Source organism: Hylaeus volcanicus, chromosome 3 (assembly GCF_026283585.1).
Source record: "Hylaeus volcanicus isolate JK05 chromosome 3, UHH_iyHylVolc1.0_haploid, whole genome shotgun sequence".
Classification (NCBI taxonomy): Eukaryota; Metazoa; Arthropoda; class Insecta; order Hymenoptera; family Colletidae; genus Hylaeus; species Hylaeus volcanicus.
This window is the reverse complement of record NC_071978.1, coordinates 3,309,209-3,329,416: the sequence shown is the minus strand read 5'-3', so window position 1 is coordinate 3,329,416 and position 20,208 is coordinate 3,309,209. Positions and strand designations below refer to the sequence as shown.

At 44.1% G+C, this 20,208-nt stretch overlaps 1 protein-coding gene across 5 annotated transcripts in view; it reads left to right on the top strand.

The window, feature by feature from the left end:
* The window catches only part of LOC128873725 (neural cell adhesion molecule 2-like), a 62,446-nt gene extending 59,937 nt beyond the window's left edge, over window positions 1-2,509 (top strand). For all 5 annotated transcript variants that reach the window (XM_054117498.1, XM_054117497.1, XM_054117496.1 and 2 more), the window contains one exon: window positions 330-2,509. In XM_054117498.1, the coding sequence (XP_053973473.1) occupies window positions 330-469 (140 nt within the window). In that variant the 3' untranslated portion in view covers window positions 470-2,509. The remainder of the gene's footprint in view (window positions 1-329) is intronic.
* The last annotated feature ends 17,699 nt before the right edge of the window (window positions 2,510-20,208 follow it).

The window sequence follows — 20,208 nt, the reverse complement described above, 5'->3', positions numbered from 1 at the left end:
TTCCTCTTATCGATAAGAAAGTTTTTATTCATATTTAACTCTTACTCCTTTCTTGCGTTTTTTTTTTAAATATTTTTGTTCCCCTGTATTATATCAAACATACCTTCGCATTACTTTTAATTTCCGTAAAATTTTCTTCAGACATGCATTAAGAAGATGACCGCGGTGCTTCCGTTCGAGTCTTAATAAATTATCAAGATCACGTTGCAAGAAAGACGTCGTTCGAACCGTGTCGCGGAGAAGGTTAAGAACCACTGCTCTAGACTATTCCGCAGAGAGCAGGGTTCTTTTCGCCGAGTATAAAGTTGGAGTTTCTAATCTCGTTTCAGAAGAGGAGAAACCGGCGGCGATGCACGGGGGCGACAGAAGGAACCTTAGCCCCGCAATTTTGGCGAGCAACTTTCTGGTGTCCCTCTTGGCGACCGTCAGCTGGAGGATACCGAGTTTCACCAGCCTTTACCCGACGTGAATCACCGTTGAACTTACGGCAGCTCGTGCCGTTAGCCGCGCCACCGCAACCAGGTCTATCTTCTTCCGCAAGGACGACCCCGGCGATCGCTCGGATCTTCGGGGCTCGTCTTTCCACTCGCAACACCGACCCCACGAGGACGATACTGACAAGGACCCTTCGACCGAGAGTGTGCGCGAACATGTAAAACGTGGAAATTGCGAATCAACGCCTTACTTGCGACGGAGGAGAGACTTTGTGTTCTCCAGGCGTCTGTCGCGAGGAAACAGCGACTCCTGCACCCTCCTCGAGAGGAATCAGGCTTGATCGCGATCTCAAGACATTGTTTAACGGCGAATACCTCTTGGTTTCCTTCCCTCGATGTCCTATCAGTTCTCCAACCCCCTTCGATTCTTCGCGACACAAGAATTTGAGTATTTTCGAGACCCTTCTGGCGGAATACGTGAGAATACGGTACTCTGACAAGGTGGTGCGAATATGCGGGGCGGATTGTCGGAGCGGTGACTGACGATGATCGCTGTGTTTGGATGGACGTTCTCTGAGTGATCAAACGAGCAGCTACCGTACTGAAAAGAGTTAGGGGGCAGTCTGGTGGATCAAAATAATATTCTTTTACAAATTATCTGGATGATTCGAGTCCTAGAAGCATGATCCTGGAACGATTGTGGTAATATACAGAGGGTTGGCAATGGTATCGGACTTTCAATCGGACTCTCTGCGTGGTCTAATATTGTAGGCCAAAACTTTAAAGCTTTTCTTGAAACGTCATTTTTTTACACGGTGTGCATGACAATTCGAAAATTATTCGTCACAGTGTCTAAAAAATATCTCATTAAACTACATCATGAAATTGTAAAGAAACATTCACAGCCCAAACTACCAGTCTGCCCTCGTAATCTGGGAATTTCTTTATCTCGAGCAACCGTGGGCGCGTTCGGAGTAACGATTACCCTCCCGTTCTGGAATTGATCTAGGACTCCAAGATACGTTGTACGGTGAAAGGTGAGAGAGTGTGCCGTTGGGAGGATCGCGCGAACCGGAAGTTCCTTCCTCCTTCTGTCCTACTTTCGCGTCGCAAGTAGGAACTGCTGGCTCGGGGAAGGCTTCTCTCTCGTCGGTATCTTTCAGTGTGCGTGATGAGTGAATTGTTTTCTTCGTACGTGCATTATACATATATAAATACATACATATACAGATAAATATATATATATATTCGTTACGTACGCGTGAGGCACACAGAGAGCACCGGTTTAATCTTTCCACGCGATTACATACCAAACCACTGGATGTTCGAGTAAATGTTTCGGATAAAACCAACCGTGATTCAAAAAGTGTATCCTGCGGTCTGCGAGGTTTCTTTCCAACCAGAGGCGCTTTCGGAGTTTCAAAGCCACTACCAATTTTTGTTAACAAAGTCATGCGCTTGGTTTAAGGAAAAAAGCATCGATTATAGGATAAACTGATAATTGAGGGAAAAAATGTTTGACTGTTTAGTGCTCTGACACTTTTCAATGGTGTTTGAACACGTGTTAATTCTATATATGCTCGATATGTCTCATCCGAAACTTTGTTCTAATGTGCTAGCAGTATGGATATACTTGCGAGAAAGTTTAAAATGGTACGCTCTTTATATGTGCACGCATAGGGTGTAAGTTACTGCATGGACTCGAGCAGGACGTCGTATGTATCGCTACGTGGAAGCGTATTCTCTATTGCCCGCTTTCCTAATCTTCGGACGATGCACAGTGTACTTCTACATGAATTTATTTGATTTCATTGGGAAGCAAAACGATCGTGTTACAATTTTAGTTCATACAACAAATAAAGGATTTAAAATATATATTATTGGCAATGTATCAATCGTTATTTTTTAAAGATTATGCTGCCATTGATTTATCAAACCTAATATAACACACTGTGCGTCGCGGAAGATTCGTCGCGTTCGAGCATGGCGCGTACGCGATCGTCGTCGTCGCTCGTCCAGGTAAATGGAATCAATGTAAATATTACATTCTAACTATACATTCAATAAAACATTAATCGTGATTCAGCGAGCTACGATTCAATCGCGGCACCCACGCTCTGTTCGTCTGTGTTCCTCGTGAAACTGTTGTTTCCTCTTTAAACAGAGCCGGATGGTTTCGCATCCGTTGAAAAAAGAAGAGGAACCACGTCGAGTCAACTTCGTCGTTTATTTTCCCCGCGAGATAGGAAATTGAATGCAAAGTAGCACGTTCGTCGACGAAACGAACGTCGCGCTCTGAGCGAAGTTTATTTCGGGAAACTCCGGGGGCGAAAGTTGCGGAATAGCTTCAACCGATAAACGTACACGCTTGCTCCGACGGCGGATATCTCTCGAAGTCTTCGAACTTTGCACGGAGCTTTAACACGCCGGTAGGTGAACGTTATCGCGGGACCTCGGCGCATTATCTTGCTCTGCAATCCTGTTAAATCGGATTCATTCAACCGCAAATTCGGCCGGTGAAATATCGAAATTCGCCAGAGGCTGGATGACGTCAAGTCCCCAAACATTATTCCCAGCCCATGGCGCGAGTTTGTTGGAACTCTAGAGACGATTAATCGATAGGGCTCGTGGCCACGAAACCTCTCTTCTTCGCCAATCATAAGTTTATTTACAGGTGGGAGAAGAAGAGTCCATTTTACGAGGTCTTCTTTAGTTACAACTTAAAAATATTACAATACATACTTTTTACTTGTACGTTTTTTCTGTTGACTAATTATGTAGCGTCGTAACTCATAGCGCTACCCTTCATTCAATACAGCAGCGCTGATATCCGATGAAATCTGTTGGAGACGACGAATGAAGCAAGAAGCGCGCTGCTCATAGCTCATGCTGTCTAAAATGACGTCGTTCGAGTCCCGAGAACGTCGAGCTGACACGCCGTGGAGGAGATACCCAAGGCAATTAGTACAATAGGAAGTTAATTTCGCGGGCAGGTGTTAATCAGCGCCAGTTCGTCTTTCGTGCCTCGTCACGGCACGGTACCGTGTTATCCCATTTCTTCCTCTTTCCCGGGTTCAGCCTCGCCGCCTGTCCTCTAACCTCGTTCTACTCGACCCGACCGTGCTTTCTTGCCTTATTTTCTACCTGGCCGCGCGGAACTTTCGCGATAAAAGCACCGAAACTCTTTTAACGGGTGCTAAATTGAAACACTACTGCAATAAAGTGCTACGACCCCGTGACTGCCTCTACAAAGAACGTTCAACCCCACGAACTTGGTTTCTCCTGAATACACGGGGTGGTCCACTTTTGTCTTCGTACGGTGTTGTCTTCTGTACTCGATTAAAGGTAACGCCTCGGTTTGTCTGGAAAGGGTGGCGTCATTGTCCGGACACTTTCGTTTCCGTTAGAGTCACTCTCAAGATTTAGACGAAACCCTGCTCGTTTTAATGTCGCGAAAAATCGCACGTTCGCCAACGAATATTGGCCATTCCCATACTCCTTCCTTTGGGCATTAATTTCCAGTTCCCTCATTCCTCGAATTCTTTGTCTTAATTTAAATGTCGACTACCCTCCTAGTACGTTTTCCAACGAAATTTCGTGGATGTTTTAATCGTATCCTAATTTTCCAGACGCTTCGCAGTAATAGGCAAAGGGGAAACTGTATGTATATGTTGAATGCAGCGACCCGAGTAGCTTCGGGTCGTATATCTTGAACGCGTGCGAAATTCGGGGATCTTAATCCACGATGAGAGTCGGGTGCGTACTAACGGTAAAGCTCTTCATAGAGACAACTATATCCTGTACGTACAAACGCGGGGGATGAAGAGGAGGGCGGGGGGGTGGAACAGGCGAAGGGATGCTCCAACTTTGCTCAACTCTCTTTGGTGGTAGCTGCGAGAGCAGCCAGAGGTGGGGACAGACTTGGAGGCGTTCGGGAAAGTTCGCTATTTCTTCAAAGAAGAATGAGTACTCCCGTCTCGGCGAGCTTGCACACGTAACAGGGTAATTCTGCGAGCAGCGAGGTGTCTTGTTCTTCGAGCACTCGTCGTGGAACCGCGAAACGACGCTGTACCGCTTCTTGGCCCAATTGTCTGCATTGTTGTGTTACCGTAAAAATGTCGCGAATACTTTTGCTCAATTAAAGTGTCCTTTATTTTTTATTGATAAGTTTTTTGAGCATCGACGATCGGTGATATTTAAGAAGATTCTTCTTCGAGTCTTAGGCGGAAATCGGAGCCAAACCTTGTGTTTAGTTAGAATTCATTTGTTTCAACCCAGACGCGAGGCAACGATCTATAAGCGGAATAAAATGGTGGCAATTGTTTCATTTACTAGGAAAGTCTTATCGACGAAGCATCACCCCCGATCCGATTAGATCGTTAAATCCGTGACGGCACAGTTTAAGATTTCGCTATAAATCCTGGCCGATAAACGATCTCGTGCACATTCGCAGAACACGTTGTCGCGTATATAAACATCAGGGTGTACGTAACAAGCGAACCGAGCCAGTTCGAATCGCTTTCGCGACAATCTGACCTCGTGTCCGACACACCGGTGCCAGCTCGGCATCACGATAAACCTGCCAACACGAGATTCGAGAAGAATAATCGAGTGCGCAGGTGTGCTTCCGTTCGATTAGACGATCCTCAAGTGTGACGGAAAGTGAGATCAAAGCGAGAAGTTTGCTCTGATTGTTTGCCCGAAAATTATTTTATTTTAGGATTTTAGGGTTTGCTGTATGATATAATACAGGGCAATCTTCCTAACGATCTTATGGGAGAGCTTTGTACCTAAGTATACAGGAAAAAACGGTTTGAGATCACTGTATACGTGGGCGTGGGTGTATGTAATTAATGAAGTATACGCACGGATGTAACTTCTCTAATTATATTATGTTTGTCGTCGCACATCAAATAATAACAGTGAAAATACCTCGCATTGTCAAGTAAATACGGTGGCCATCGCTATAATTGTCCGTAACCGACTTTATTAGATCGCACTCCTCGGAGCAGGTACGTTCCTGGCTAACAATTGTATAAACAATTAAATTCACGCGAGTTTAATAATATCGTGCTCCATATTGTAACTAAATATAGAACATTTCCATGCCGTTTACAGTTTCAGGTAGGTACTGTTCGCACTTCAACGTTATATATTAGAGCCAAGGAACAAAGGTAGGTCAAATTTCTGTTAATAAAATTAGAATTAAGCTGTATTCGTTATCTGTTATTGGAATATAAATTTTGCATTGGAGGATGCACTTTGCAAATTTGAGAGAAAATTGCGTTGTGTCGCGTGGCTTATTCGATGCATAATTTATTGTATGTATTTCTCCACTCCTCTCGTAGATACGCGTTATTTGATCCCGGCATTGAAAAACACGTAAAAGTGTTTCGGGAATAAAACCATACATCGCATAAAATTTCAAAGACTAATATCATGCAAACTTATTAATCTGAAATCCGTACAAGTAGCTTACGTACATATAATATTTCCATGTTTTGATGGACACGAAAAGTGAAGCTCGTATGGAATACAATTTATCGTGCACGCTTTTACGGAGCTGCAGTGCGCGTTCAGTTTCATCAAGATTTAATCATTTTTAGAAAGTTGTACGTAACACGTAGTGATGCGCACGAGACGAGACGAAACGAGATTTCTACGATCACTAGTAACACTAATACGGTCCACCGTTGTTTTATAGAATGACAAATGTAAAATGAAATCAACCGAGGATTATGGTTGGTCGTGTAGAGGCGATACGAATGAAGATCGAGTGATTATCTCCGAAGTTGTAATGAGATGTATTCCAACGCACTGCAGTAAAAAAGAGCGTTCTGTTTTAAAAAATAGACGCGTTCCGTGTAGAACACCGTTCAATCTGTAAGATAAGTGAGTTCACTGGTGATTTTATTCTCCGTTCTCCATGGGTAAGAATTGAAACCTTTAACGTTTCACCCTCCATTCAGAGGCGAAATTGGAAAATTATTGAGAGGCGAATCACGCACTACGTACGAAGCGTCTCGCGATTCGATTTTCAATCCCCGAAGCGCCATCGCTCAGTTTAGGTAAAATAACAGGCTCTCTTGTTTCTTCTTGTTTTTATACAATTCAATTCTTCCCTGCTTCAGGGGAAAGAATACTGCCGATAACGACGCTTTTCTTCTTTATAAACGAGAGAGTATCGCATTACTTTTCTTAGTAATTGAACAGGTTAGTTCAATTGTACGATTTTTTACCATGTTTCCATTCGAGTAGACGTTTGGACGTAACAATACGAGGGATAGGTCCATTGGTATTTGTTTTATTGTCTCCGCGAACAACAGCGTTCTTTCCATGTTTAAGTCCGACAGCCTCGTGGGAAAGCTCGCGAAAGTGCTCGGATGGGATCGATGTAGCGCAATGTTTTACATGACCGGGAAAACGTGGAACCGACGATGGTTTCGCAGATTGGTCTGTAAACAGAACAGTATTCGTCGCTTCTGCCATGGGATACGTACTTTATTACGGGCTTCGAGTTCTGTTCAAACAAGTCTCACTTCACTCGTATCGCGTACACGCCGATACGCTTTAATATACGTACGTCGTCTCTCCTTTTGCTCGTCATTCTTGTAGGGTTATAAACTTCAGAAGCTGAGTCCTTGCAATTTCCACGAGAAAGAACAAGATGATGAAAACGCGACGGGCAGCGTCGTTTACCTGGGAAGCGAAAAATGATATTAAAATCAATTCTCTCTTCACTATTCTACGTTTCCTAGATCGCTTGGAGAACAGCAAAACGATGAGTTAAACTCTGCTTAATTCTTTGCGGACCGCTGCATATATCAATTATAGCGAAATCCCTGGAAAGCCTTTGACGGGTATGTGATTCAACGCCAATATCGTTCCTCGTGACGCGTTTTTTCATTTTTGTCAAAAGGCAACGCGATATTCGCACGCTGGACCCCGTGGCTGCTCGAAACGTCGAGCTGTCGAGGCACGGAAAGGATGTGTCGATTTTTATTGCGCTGATTTTTGAGTTATCGGAGACGTGATTGCGAGCGGGCCAATTAAATGTTTGGCGGAAGCCATTCGTCATCGTTCTCGTCGTACGGCTTTCGTCCAATCTGGTTGCATTCGATACGCTGAGCGTCGATATTATCGGCGTATCGAGCTCGCTACTTCGATGCGACGCGATATTCCGGATGGAATACCCGATGCTGCCTACGTCATGGTTCCTAGACGACGAGCTTTCGCTGAGCTTTCACTTTTCACTCGCCTACAGCTACAACGCGACGTCGAGTTAGTTTTACGAGTTCTCGTGCCACCCACTGTAACGTAGTTTATCGTACTCCCGGGGATTTTGTGTTCCTAAATGCTTCGTCGACTGAGTCGTTTACCACTCTCGGATGGTTTGTGAATACTCCAGCAACGACTCCCGTGGAGTCCAACTAACCCAATGTATTCATTTATTTCATTATCTTTCTCTTCTCCGCTTACTTTTTCTTTTATATTCGTCAACTAATAGGACCCTCGATAACGATCCTTCGCGTTCTTCGTATCTTTACACGTTAAACGCTAACGGCGGCGCAGCAAGAAATTGCACATGAGATGATTGCTTCATTGCTGTCGTTGCACGAGCAACAGTTGCAGCTATCGACCCTCGAACGGTTCCCGAGTCTATTATTTATCGAGCCACGGCATGGTTCGTAACTATAGACTGCGACGTCGCAAAGAGAATAGCCGAGGTTTGTCAAGCTATGCATGCGCACAGTAGGGAGTTATCAGGTCGTAGCGGTCGCGAATTCGTCGCACGAATTCGATAATTATATCTCTGCAGCACTTAAAAATGTACTCGCTACGCCCTCTCTGAGCGCCATCGGGATCGCGTACGATATCGCGGAGTGGTGGAAATTACAGGCTGGATTTACATCAGCATCATTGGCTCCGTTGCGGTCGAACTCTCTCTTCTAGAGGTGAAAATATTCATGCAGGATGGACGTGGTTATTTCAAGCTGTACGTGGTATGGTGGTCTCGTATGTAATCGAAGTTCTATCGCGTCGAAAACTGTGCCACGTTTCTGCAATCCCAGCAAACTGAACCTCTCGGCGCAAGATTACTGATCGCGGGGAGGATGGTATTTTCGTAAGTAATCTTGTTCGTCTCGTTTACGCGAAGAAACGTGCTTGTTTCTCACTGCGAACTACTTCCAAACTTCCTGATACTCAACGACGTTGCAAGAGTCACGATTAGGGGTTGAATGGGTGATAGGAAAGCGATTCTATCCAAAAACTATCGCGTGGCGTTCGTCTGAACGACCTCGATAGAAAGGGCGTGTGGAAACGAAGAGGTAGCCGCGAAGATATGAACACACGAAGCGATCGCGAGCAAGCCAACACAAATAGCGGCACTCCGCGCGGAATCGGAGCTCAGCCTTATTCTGCAGGAATATTTGTCCCGGGCGAGTAGCACGCAACGCGGCACCACTTTACGGTGAAAGATGCCTCGCATTACCCGGCTGCCAAGTCGGTTTTCCTCGGAAATACTACCAGCCTAGAGAGATACAAGGGGGGTTCCGATTGTGGCGCGTCTTAGACGTCGGTGGAATTGCTAAGATCGCGCCTGCCGCCAGCGGTACCGTCTTTCGTCGCTTTCTGAAACTTTACACCGAGTAGTTTGAATTTATGCTGTTTGGGTGTGTCGTTATATTAAGTTCAAGGGCGCTGAATAATTCACTACAAATAACTGAACGGTGTACATCGCGAGACAAGCGTGGAGCAAGTTGGAGGAGGGAAATGTAGACTCGACGCTAGAATATTTATTCTACGTCGAACAGGTTTCTCGTGCAAGTTTGAACTTGGATAGAGTTAAGTTGACAGGACTCGAAAGTGACGAACGAATGTAAAATAAAAGCAAGGGAATTTTTTGTATAAAAAGTATTCGGTTCGAAACCGTCTGTGTCGCGCGAATGAAATTGTACGTCTGTTGAATATTCCAACGCTTGAAATTCGAAAATCAGTGTTACCATCGTGTCAGAAACGTTCTGATCGGCTTTTATTCCTATACTCGTAGCGAAGGAAATTCAATCACGTTTATCGGTATCGATTCGGACGAGCAGAGTTTCGGGAAACGTACGAAGCGATCCTGCTAGCGGAGCTTAATCCTGAAAAAAAAGCGCAGGGAACGGGATATGTGTCAATTCACGGAATTTAAAGTCGATAGGCAAGATAAAATCTCGATTTCACGGGACGAATGGCAAAGCACGTTCCGCCCCTATAAAGGAATGGACCCGTAGCTTCAAACTGGCCATTTCGCGACAAATGGTGACGGGTGTTCTCGAAAATGCACCTATCGTATTTATTTGAGGTAGATTTATCACGAGAGCAAACAACTGGGCCAATCGTGCTCTTGAGTTAAATACCTCCCAGTCTTGCCGCGATATAAGTTTATTAAGTTCGTTCGATAAATCGTTATTGGCTTCGTAAACACGACTACTCTACACTTACGTTCAATCTGACGGATGCAATAGTTTCGGCGTTCTTTCAGGTCAATATTTGACCAGCAGAAATTCCGATAAAGCCGCGTCTAGTATGGAAACTCCGTGTAAACATTGCCTGTGCCCAAGTTCTTCCTTCTTGTGGTCGCTCAAACGATTCGTTTCCTACGTCCGCTATGAATCTTTAACCCTTTGACAACTAATGGCGTGACAAACTATGCCGTTTCAAATATGACTGCGGAAATAATGATTTTCTGTACGTTTCGAATAAATTTTACTTTTACAGGTGCAAGGCAATCTAGCAGTTTGCAATTATTTAACATATACAAAGGTGACGGTATCGATTCGCTGCTGTACCGCTTGGTTACAGGAAGCTCTCGAAATTAGTGACTAGGACGCGACAATGGACACGCAAATGAGAAGAATACCTTCCGCGTGCTTGCACTCGAAAAGCGTCGCCGTAGAACCGTACCGTTTTCCGTACAGTAATTGTTGTACACGTACCTCGAGCAATTTGAATGCACGGTAGTCTGAACGCTCATCCCTCTTTGTGTCTGAGTAGCACGAATTTGCCCCAACAGCCACGATAAGAATCGAGCTCTTTTTCAGATCACAAAAGAGAAGGTTGAATCTTTCTCTCTATGCAAATAAACTTGCAGGCGTATTAATAACGCGCGCATAAAGACGACACGACGGTGCAATTGGTTTTTGGACAAGCACATATTCGACGCAGTCACGCCACTGCTATACGAGTTTATTGCAACGTCGCTGCATAATAATCAGTGGAGACCACGTATTATTCGCTATATTTTGGTTAAAGGTATCTTTCTTTACATCTGATTAGACTTTTATTCAAATTTCCTTGGTCGAAACGTTTCTGTGATTTGGAGGAGTTTCTAATTTCACGTTTGCAAATTGAATCTCTAAATAATTTTGTTGTTGTACAGTACAAATTTCTACTGTTTATCTCATTGATTCTTGAAATCCAGCTCGCGAGAAAGTGGCTCACTCGATTCGCCCAACGCAGCAATGTCTTCTTCCTCGTTAGGCTGCACGAAACATGCAGGTAGGAGTGCACTTTGCTTGCGCTTTCTATGCTCGGATGGACACCATTTTGGGAGGCATTGAGTCCGTCACGGCTCAAGGGCTCCATTTAGCTTGGAGTCGAAAGCCAGTCGCTTTGTCGGAAAGGCCGCGAACCAAACTAACTACGTGGGGAAGTTCGTGTTTTCCGCGAAAGGTCAGGGGTGCTTGGTTCGCAATCCCCACAAAGCTGAAGGCGACACGCAGCGAAAAAAAGGTGAAGAAGTAATGGTCCGTGCGCGGCAAGCTTGGCCCTGATTACAGCTCTGTAGCGACGATAAAAAATGGGAGTCAGTGCTTCAGCGTCTCTTACCGCTTCGAGGACCAAGAAATTTTATCGAGGATGTTGTTCAGATGAAAAATCCAATTTCTATCGATTAGGAAATATCAATTAAGGTTGAGAGAAAATTGAAAAATGACTATTCTCGTTTCTCCTGAAATAAACTTCGTACCTAACTTCGTGAATTTTTCGAACAGGAGATTCGAAGGTCCTGAAAAGAGCCGAAGGTTGACCGTGGGGAGGAGGAATAAGTTGTACGGAAGGAAAGGTCTGTAACACTACGGGTTCCAAGCCGTATCCTTTGCGAAGCTCCGTCTTCGTGCGAATTTCCGAGGAATAAATGAGGGGTGGCATTTTTGCGACGACCCTTTTATTTAATTAGCAAACAAGAGCGGTAGCTCGGGAAAAGAAAGCCATTTTCGCGCTGGGCTTAATGCCAGCAAAGAAGCGTCCCGTCGTTTTTGGGAAGCTGCAATAATTTCATACCTTGAGATAAATATAAAAATATCGTCCGAAGGATGAGACTTTCCTCGACGTACTTCAACTTTGCGAAACATCGACCTGGATGGTTGTTCTGATAGAAAGCAAGGGAAGTTTAATCGAAACGCTTAAGTAGACGGTTTTATCGTAATTGGGAACGTAAATCTTTGGCGAACGAACCAGCGACTAACAAGACACAGTTTCGATAAAAATTTATTTCCGTCAATCGAACAGAATTTCCATCTGCGCTTCGATCGCTGCCGAATGCTCCGTTCGTGTGCCTGGACCATTGGATTAGGACTTGCAGAAACCGTTTCCAAACGATCCGGTGGTTACTCGTGCCGCCTGAAATTCGATTCCTCGATAACCCCTTGATCCCTAGTTGGAAATCCTTTCTCATTTCTGCTCTGACCCGCTCCTTTCGAATCGCCTCGGGGTACCCCATAATCACGACTAAGAAACATCCAAGTGATATGACCCATACGTGCGTTTAATATTCATCGTACACAGTCTGATAAATCCGTCTTATATAGCCCTTATCTGTGAAAACATAGATCGCATTAACGGAGCTTTCAATTGATACCAGTCTATTTGAAGCGGAACAAGTTGCTACTTTTACATTGAAAACATAAATTTGATGTCAACAGTATTTCCGGAACTCGCTGAATACGATTTTGCCTTGCAAACCGCAGATTTATCAGACAAATTGTGCGCATTGTCGAGCAGGGTAGCAAAATAAATGACAATTACGCGGTTCGAGGCTGCTCGGGTTACAATCGTCGGCTACCGACGAAAACTTACGGAACGAACTTTGATTCCCAGCAATTGCTACCTGTCCGCCTCAGGGGCGCATAACTTCCAGCTGAAAATTTAGAGCGATGCTCGCGGCGTGAAAAACTGCGTTCGTGGACGCGACGTAACCGTAAAGTTTCGGGCGCAAGTTTTTTTCATGTCTTCCAGAGAAGTTATCCGCGCGTAATTGGAACGGTGTAACGGCAGTTCGCGATGCTTATTTCCTCTTTTTATGAAACGCTCCACGGAACTTTCCCGAACGTTTATGTGCGCCATGACGCAAACAGTCGAATGAACGTTACCCGTAGCGTCGCAATTCTACGCGTTAACAGTTCTATTTCCCGTAGATGAAGTTTTCATCGTTACAGGAAGGGTGTGTGTAATCGATCGCATACCAGGACGTTTTCGAAGACTGTAGGATCATGTTTCTGGAGAGAACGTAGATTATGTATCAGGAGAACCTGAACCAGAAGCGGTGGTACCTTCCAGGATTCCAGGATTCGAGGATTATTGCGATTGTGTCGTTTCCAAGAAATTTCGTTCATTGTAATTTCCTGGAATTTAACGAAGCTTTCGGCTAATTCTATAGCTGCGTGCGAGGAGGGCAGGATAGAAAGAGGAGGTGTCACCATTTTCAGGAAACTGCGAGAATTAATATATTCTTCTCAAATTTTCATTGTAGGGCAAGGAAATTCCTAAAAGCTTCAAGATCTTTTTCGTAGAAGTGGAGTCAATTATGATCTGAAAGTATCTCGACGCTGCAAACAATTTGGAGTCCAAAGTTAGAGAAGTTAATCCACCTGGATCGTGGCGCGTTACATCAGAAGCTTCAAGGAAGCAACTCGTTTGCCCGTGGTTGTATTTGGGGTGCAAGGACACGGACCGTTCGAGCGTGGAACGGAGAATATCAGAAGATCCTTGCGGATTACGTGCGTGATTGTACGACGGCGGCGTCACTTGGCCATTGTTCCTGCGATAATATACGAGCAGGCGTAATCCTCAAATTACGTTCCCGCGACGCGACGCTTCCGTCCATCCGTTTGCATCCGTCCGGGTGGCGCGCATCCACGATAATAGTTTCCTTGGCAATAGTTTACTAACGGGTACGTCGTAATACAACTCCAGTCACGCAATTTGATCTAGTCTTGTCCACCTTGCAGAAGAGTAGAGACTGCTTTAGAAATGGCGATGAACTTGTAGGAGTTTATTCTACGATTTTCTTCCTATTTTGCTAGAGTCAGCAATTTTCAGTTTCCTTTAAAGAACGACGCGAACGTGATACACTTAACCTTTTTCGACGTTCGCTTTTCAGTTTGTAAATCGCGAAGGCAACGCCCTTAATCGAAAGGCAACTATCAATGCCTAGGCGCAGTCTGGTCACGTTGCGGATTCTCGGAAATTGTAGATTTGCTGGCAAACGAGGCGCGAGGAACAATGCAGCTCGATTCAATTTCGAATCGAAGCACTCAGGTGCGTGCCTGTGATGCTCATTCGCTTATTCTCCGCGAAACAGTCCGCGGTTCCGATCAACTTAATTGACATAGCCAATAATGGGACACCGTTGTTCTTCGGCGCATTTTGCAAACAGAATATCGTACTGTTAATTAAGGGGGTGGCTCGGATCGAGTAGCAAGCAGAAATTAAATTTGTTTACCTGAAGAAGACTTTACTAACATACAGTGGAAACATCGTTCACTTTTCATATCTAATAAAAAAAGAAACCAGCTCGAAGGGTACCTCTCGCTTCACGTCTCGATCGTTGCTATCGTGGTCGAACGAAGTTGAACAAACAGCCCATCTACTGTCTACATAATTACTCATCGGTAGACATTTCTTCTTAGCCAGATCGGTAAAGAAACGAGCTTGCGTAATGTTTGGAGCCTGGCAACTCCCCGAGAAGCAATTTCAATCCGAGCATCAGTTTTCCTGGCCTCCATTTACGTCGATTGCCGTTACTGGAGTAGAAGACTGCACGACCTAGAAACGCGTTAAAAATTGCCTGCAGCAGCCTGGTGGGATTACATCAGACGACAAACGGGTTCGGGGTTAATGGAAGGGTTTATCCCTTCAGTTCCGCGATACAACGAGCGGGATACGTTCCGCGACGGGCCGAGGAATCCCGCTGTATTTACAAACAGAGGATCGATCGAATCAACGGACGCGTTTATCGGTGCAATTCGTAGGCTCAACGACACGGATGGAGTAATTTAGCTTTGAACTTTGGGAGACCGTTCGCTCATGCGGGAAATTGATTTAGAGTCCGTCGACATCCTAAGCGCGGACTCGTCAAATCGTGCTTGAAATTGACGTCCCGTCGGTTAGGTCGGAACTTTCAATCGGCGCGAAACGCGTTAGCGGATTGAACATTATCGCAGGGTGCTAGAAAAAAGTGTTTGATTTAGAGACTCGGATTCGTGCAGCAGTCAGAGATTGGCATGGTCAAGGAGTTAGATATCAGAGTCAGAACGTTAGAAAGCAGAGTAGAAAGAGAACTGAGCGTCACATCGAAGAGTTGCGATTTATAATAAATTCGATAAATACGATCATAGCCACGATATAGCGTTGAACTACTTGCTACACCAGGCAGAGTTAGTGTTGCGACTTTTAGCGTTTCATATGCCCCGAAAGACAACCGTTAAACTGTGCCCCGACAGGGTCATACAGACGCTTGTGCCAGTCGACGTAACATTCAACCGGATAACACGTGCAAGTAGCTGAGAGGCATTCTGGCAAAAGCAGGACGTAACTAACTTCGGAACTACGAGAGCAACATTTGTAACTCGCTGAAATCCTTAATTGCCGTAGGTTTACGTTCCCGTGGCTGGATCTGCAAACTGCTCAACCACTCCCCCAACACTTTGCGCCGAAACGCAGACCTTTTCGGGGAGTTTTCGGAGCTTAGCAAGATTTCTACTTTCTGCCAAATCGACGAACACAGTTCGCTACTTTTAAGCACCGATCCTCGGTATGCAGTTTTCAGTTGTTTCAACCGTTAATAATCGCGAGCTCGATTTGCAGCGGGTAACGGGAGGAAATTTTGTGCAGGATTATCAAAGACTCGAAGATTGAAAATTTAGTTGTACGATTTTATTTGAGAAGTACATTTCCGTAAGAAGTGAATTTTTCTAATAAAATAAATCAATGAGAATATGAATATCGTCTGATATAGTTTCCTACCTTGGTCTTGGACGGTGTGACGCATCGATTTTACAGAAACTCACAGTATCCCCGGTTGGCACAGAGGAAAGCTTCACGGTATTGATCTTCTCAGCAGTTTACCAGTCGTTGTAAAAGCTGGTAACCGAGTACACCGACTAAAGGTCAGTTTAATCTGTTCACTGGAAGAGGTTGCCAACAGCCAAACTTGTAGGTTAACCATCAGATATTCAACAGAATGGACGAATTACGAGAGAGACCACCATATCGATTCTGGCATGGAATAAGATCACAGAGCATTTGGCGGAAAGAATTGAAACGAACAGCATCCGAAGATATCCTGCATCCTATCTACTACATTTTCTGCTATTAATTCTTGCATTCTTATTTGTTTCAGATTTGACGACTACCCTCTGGACTACTACACCATCTTTTACAAGCTGTACCGCTTTCCTTCGAGTCGCCGTTAATTTACATAGCTCAAAGTGCATCGGATAATCACCATTAAATCCCAATAAAATTCACCCGTATCGCGCAAGTGATCCAAATCCGCCTCGATATATAATACTGCGTTGCTCGTACCAATTATTTTCGTAAGTACAATTACAGATTCGCCTCACCATGCACAGGACGTTCTGGAACTTTCGACGTTCGACGTTGCAGGAACTATATTATCCTCGACAGCAGATCATAATGCGGAGTGCGGCTTTGTTTTCCAAGGAAACAGTAGCCGGAGGATCTCTCAGCTACTTCGTAAGCCGCGTCGCGTTATCGATGGATCTATCGATACATCGTTGGCGACAGCGAGAGGGTACGACGTGCTTTTCTACCATTAGCATCTCAGGAAAGCGCGATAATCAGCATATTCATGAATAACAGACTAGATTGGCTTGGTCGGTTGGACAGGAAGTATTTCAAAGTAAAATGAGCCGACCCCCGGCTTTCTGCGAAGCCCTCCATAAATATCAGATTCGCAAATTTCATTAAAGTTCAGCCCGGAACGCGTCGAAGCGCGTGTTAGTGGTTTTCAAGGTGATTCGACTTTTATGCTAGAAGATCCGCGGACCGAAAGGGAGTTCCACGCCTTAATCCTGCAATCTTCGCGGTTAAAGGGAACATTGAAAGGACGATTCACAGCTAGCGCGACGATATCCGACGCAAAGTGCTGCTTCGCGGATTCAATTCGAGATTAAAGAAGCCCTACGGGCCGTCTGGGCATTCATCGACGCCAAAAGTCACAGTGATTACGGTTCACGCGCGTGTTGTGTACGCTTCATACCGTCGTCGCTCCCTGGAAATGCCTATCTGGTCCCCGAGCACTGTCTTTCTCGGCTTGCTCGCGCAAACGAAATCGACTTGCGTTTATCGACGGTATTTAGGAATTTTATTCGAATCGAAATCGTATTTTACGACTAATTTGGAGTTGCTTATGGCAGAAACCGTCAGACCACCAAATTTGTTTCAAGTTTATTTTTAGCGTAAACTCCCGATTCCAGTAAAATATGCTGCTGGCTTTTCTTCTGTAAGCTTTGAATTTATCCTTTTCGAGAATCGCATTGGTCTCAATTAATATTTCATCCAAGGATGGGCGATCGACCATAATCCGCGTCATTTCGTCCAGGCAAAGAGGAGCGTTTCAACTGGAACCACCCTCAATCCCGTTGTCCGTAATGCGGATTATTTATTTTTCGCAATGGGTGTTGTACGGTCGTCGCCCATTTACTGGGATTCGATGTAACGTCGAGTGTTTGTCGTGTAGCGATCGAGGGAAACGGGACTCGATAATGTGCTTTATTTATTAAATTTATTTCACGTCTTTATGGCATCGTAACAACGCGGGAGACAGGTGGAAACGAACGTATGGTCTGTTACGAGCATTTGTTTAATGCAAATGGAGATCGAAATATCGTGCGCTGCGAGAAGTGGAAGCTTAAATATTGTCCGTAACATGCATTTATTTAATTCGAAATGAAATGTAAATATTTTCTGCTGCGAGAATTTGTTTAATCCAAAAGGAAACGAAAATACTGCCCGTTGCAAACATTTGTTTAATTGAAAAATTGTATGCTTATGGTTGAATAGTATTAAAATATTATATAAAACAGGTACATAACGCACAGATTATGATATGGCGAGGTTCAGCAACAGCAGTTTTACAACCTAGACCTACCCCGCCTATCGGTGATCGAGATTTACGATCGTGCGTTTTCATTATCGCGCGCACTATTGTCGTTAGCATGTGGAGGCGTAATTGCGTTTTCCTCGACAAACTCCTGCCCCGTGAGATGAATTCTGTTCATTCGGCGTTGCGTTTGCTCGGTACAATCTGAACGGTCATTTTCTCGTCAAGACAAGGGCACAATCGGATTTATCGCGATGAATTAAAGCCGCAGCCACACGTTGCACCCGATTACGCGACGACGTGCAAGAGTTTTCATTACACGGCGCAGCCCACCGATCGCGTTTAACCCCGCGATTTATAGCATTAATCGACGTGTCAATCACTTTTGTTACGCTTGCTGGCGAACGCCGTCGGCAATCCGATCGCGTTAACGTACGTGATCGTAATTCGCGAACATATTCGATCAGGGACTTTGAAATTTGTTGTTTCATTTTACACTTCTTTCTATCTCGTCGCGGAAAGTTGTGGGCACAAATTTTTAATTGAAAGTTAATACGATTATTAGCTTCAACGAGTTGGTATTAAAAGTTCTCCGCGAGTCAGGTTTGTGCATATTTTATGAAGGTTACTCGAAGTAGCAATCGAGTTTTTAATGCGATAAAAGTGTGAACAGAATTAGTAAGACATTTTCACGGTGAAGGTGAACGAGGGTATTCTTTAGTCCTGATTTGATAGATTCTATGAATGAATCGATTCCAAAAGCTATCATCTTTTCCTTTATCGTTTGCTTATGAATACACGTAATTCTTTTAAAATGATATATCACTGTATTTTGTGAAGCACAATGTCGAAACAGTGGTCCCATTTCTCTTAACATTCGACGAAGGCCTCTCGGATGGCGGAAGCAGGTCAGCTGGAAGTTCTTAAGTACTTCTTATATCATCGTGTATCTACACCCGGGGAAGTAAAAAATCGATACAACTAGCGAAACATTTTAATAGTAGCTAATACCTCGCTGGGAAGCAATATTTCTAGACATCGGACCGTTTATATCGACATTTCGTTCGTACAAATATTACAATTAAATTTACGAAATTGGTTACATAAATGAATACGATGATACCGATGGTACGTCACGATACAGAATATATTACAGTATGATCGATTCGTGAAAAGTGGGGGTCTGAACATTCACTTACCGAAACAGTCTTTCTGGCGTTACGAGCTTCAAGAATCGGTGAAGGAATTTTCATAGTCCCAGAGGGAGCGAGCCCTCCGAGTCTTCGAGGTTTTGATAAATGGATTTGCAAACTGACTAAAATTTTGTCGCGCGTGGAAAGTCCCGCTGAAGTTCCTTTGAGCTCCGATCAATTTCACGCTCGTAAAGGGCGACCTGCACTATTACCCGTTTTATGCGAGCCCTCTTATCCCTACTTTTCAGAGATCAATTTGGAAAGAACTGTCGGACGTCCGGTGACTTCCACTGTGAAAGGGAAACGAATCCTATTAACATTCGGTGAGGGGACGATATTAAAGTAAAACGTCTTTATCGTCCTCCTCTGTTAAAGGATTTGTCGCGCGAACGCTGAAAGTCTTGAATGGCAGCAAATAATTAAAAGCTCGTTTTCCAGAGTTCTCAAGCTCCAGTAGAGATAGACTAATTTATGCAAGCAAATTTGTCGAGATTTCATTCTATGAGGAACTTATTTGAGAATCCAAAGCTTCGTAGCTTTTAAAAACTAAAGGTATAAATAAAATAATGATCTGAGTCAGAACGAATACGGAAATGTCGCAGAAGTCAGTTTGAAGTTAGGGAAGTGTAGAAAGTAGTTTGCTAGCAACTAAGTATCTAAGACATATGTTGCTTTAATGCTAGTTTAGCAGATAAAGGAACACGTTGTGTACAAGCTGTTAAAATTTCACGTCGAAGTCTTTGTTAGTTTCTGAGACATCGCTTCCGCTATCTCGAGAAATGTGGTATCGTGATAAACGGCTTGAAAGTTTCCACTTTCCGCCATCCTCTTCAAACTTTCATAAGTCTCTCAGTTGTTCAACTTTCGACTTCAAATTTTTCTGAGACATTCAGAACACAATAGACTGTATGAAAACGCAAAATAAATGTATACTCGACTCGTGTAACAAGAAACGTTCTCTAAGAAGAGAAATTAGTCTGTCAAAGAAGAGAAAGGGTGGATTATTATTCCAGAAATTGATTTCGCAATCGTCAGAAATTTATTTTTAGTTATTACGCCCTTTTATGGCGAGCAGTCAGACAAAGAAAATTTCTTTTGGGCGTGTTATTTTCAAAATTAAACCTACAAAGCAGTTCCAGCTTTACGGTCAAAGAGCGTGTAAAGCTGGTCGTAAATTTCTCTGGTGCAATAA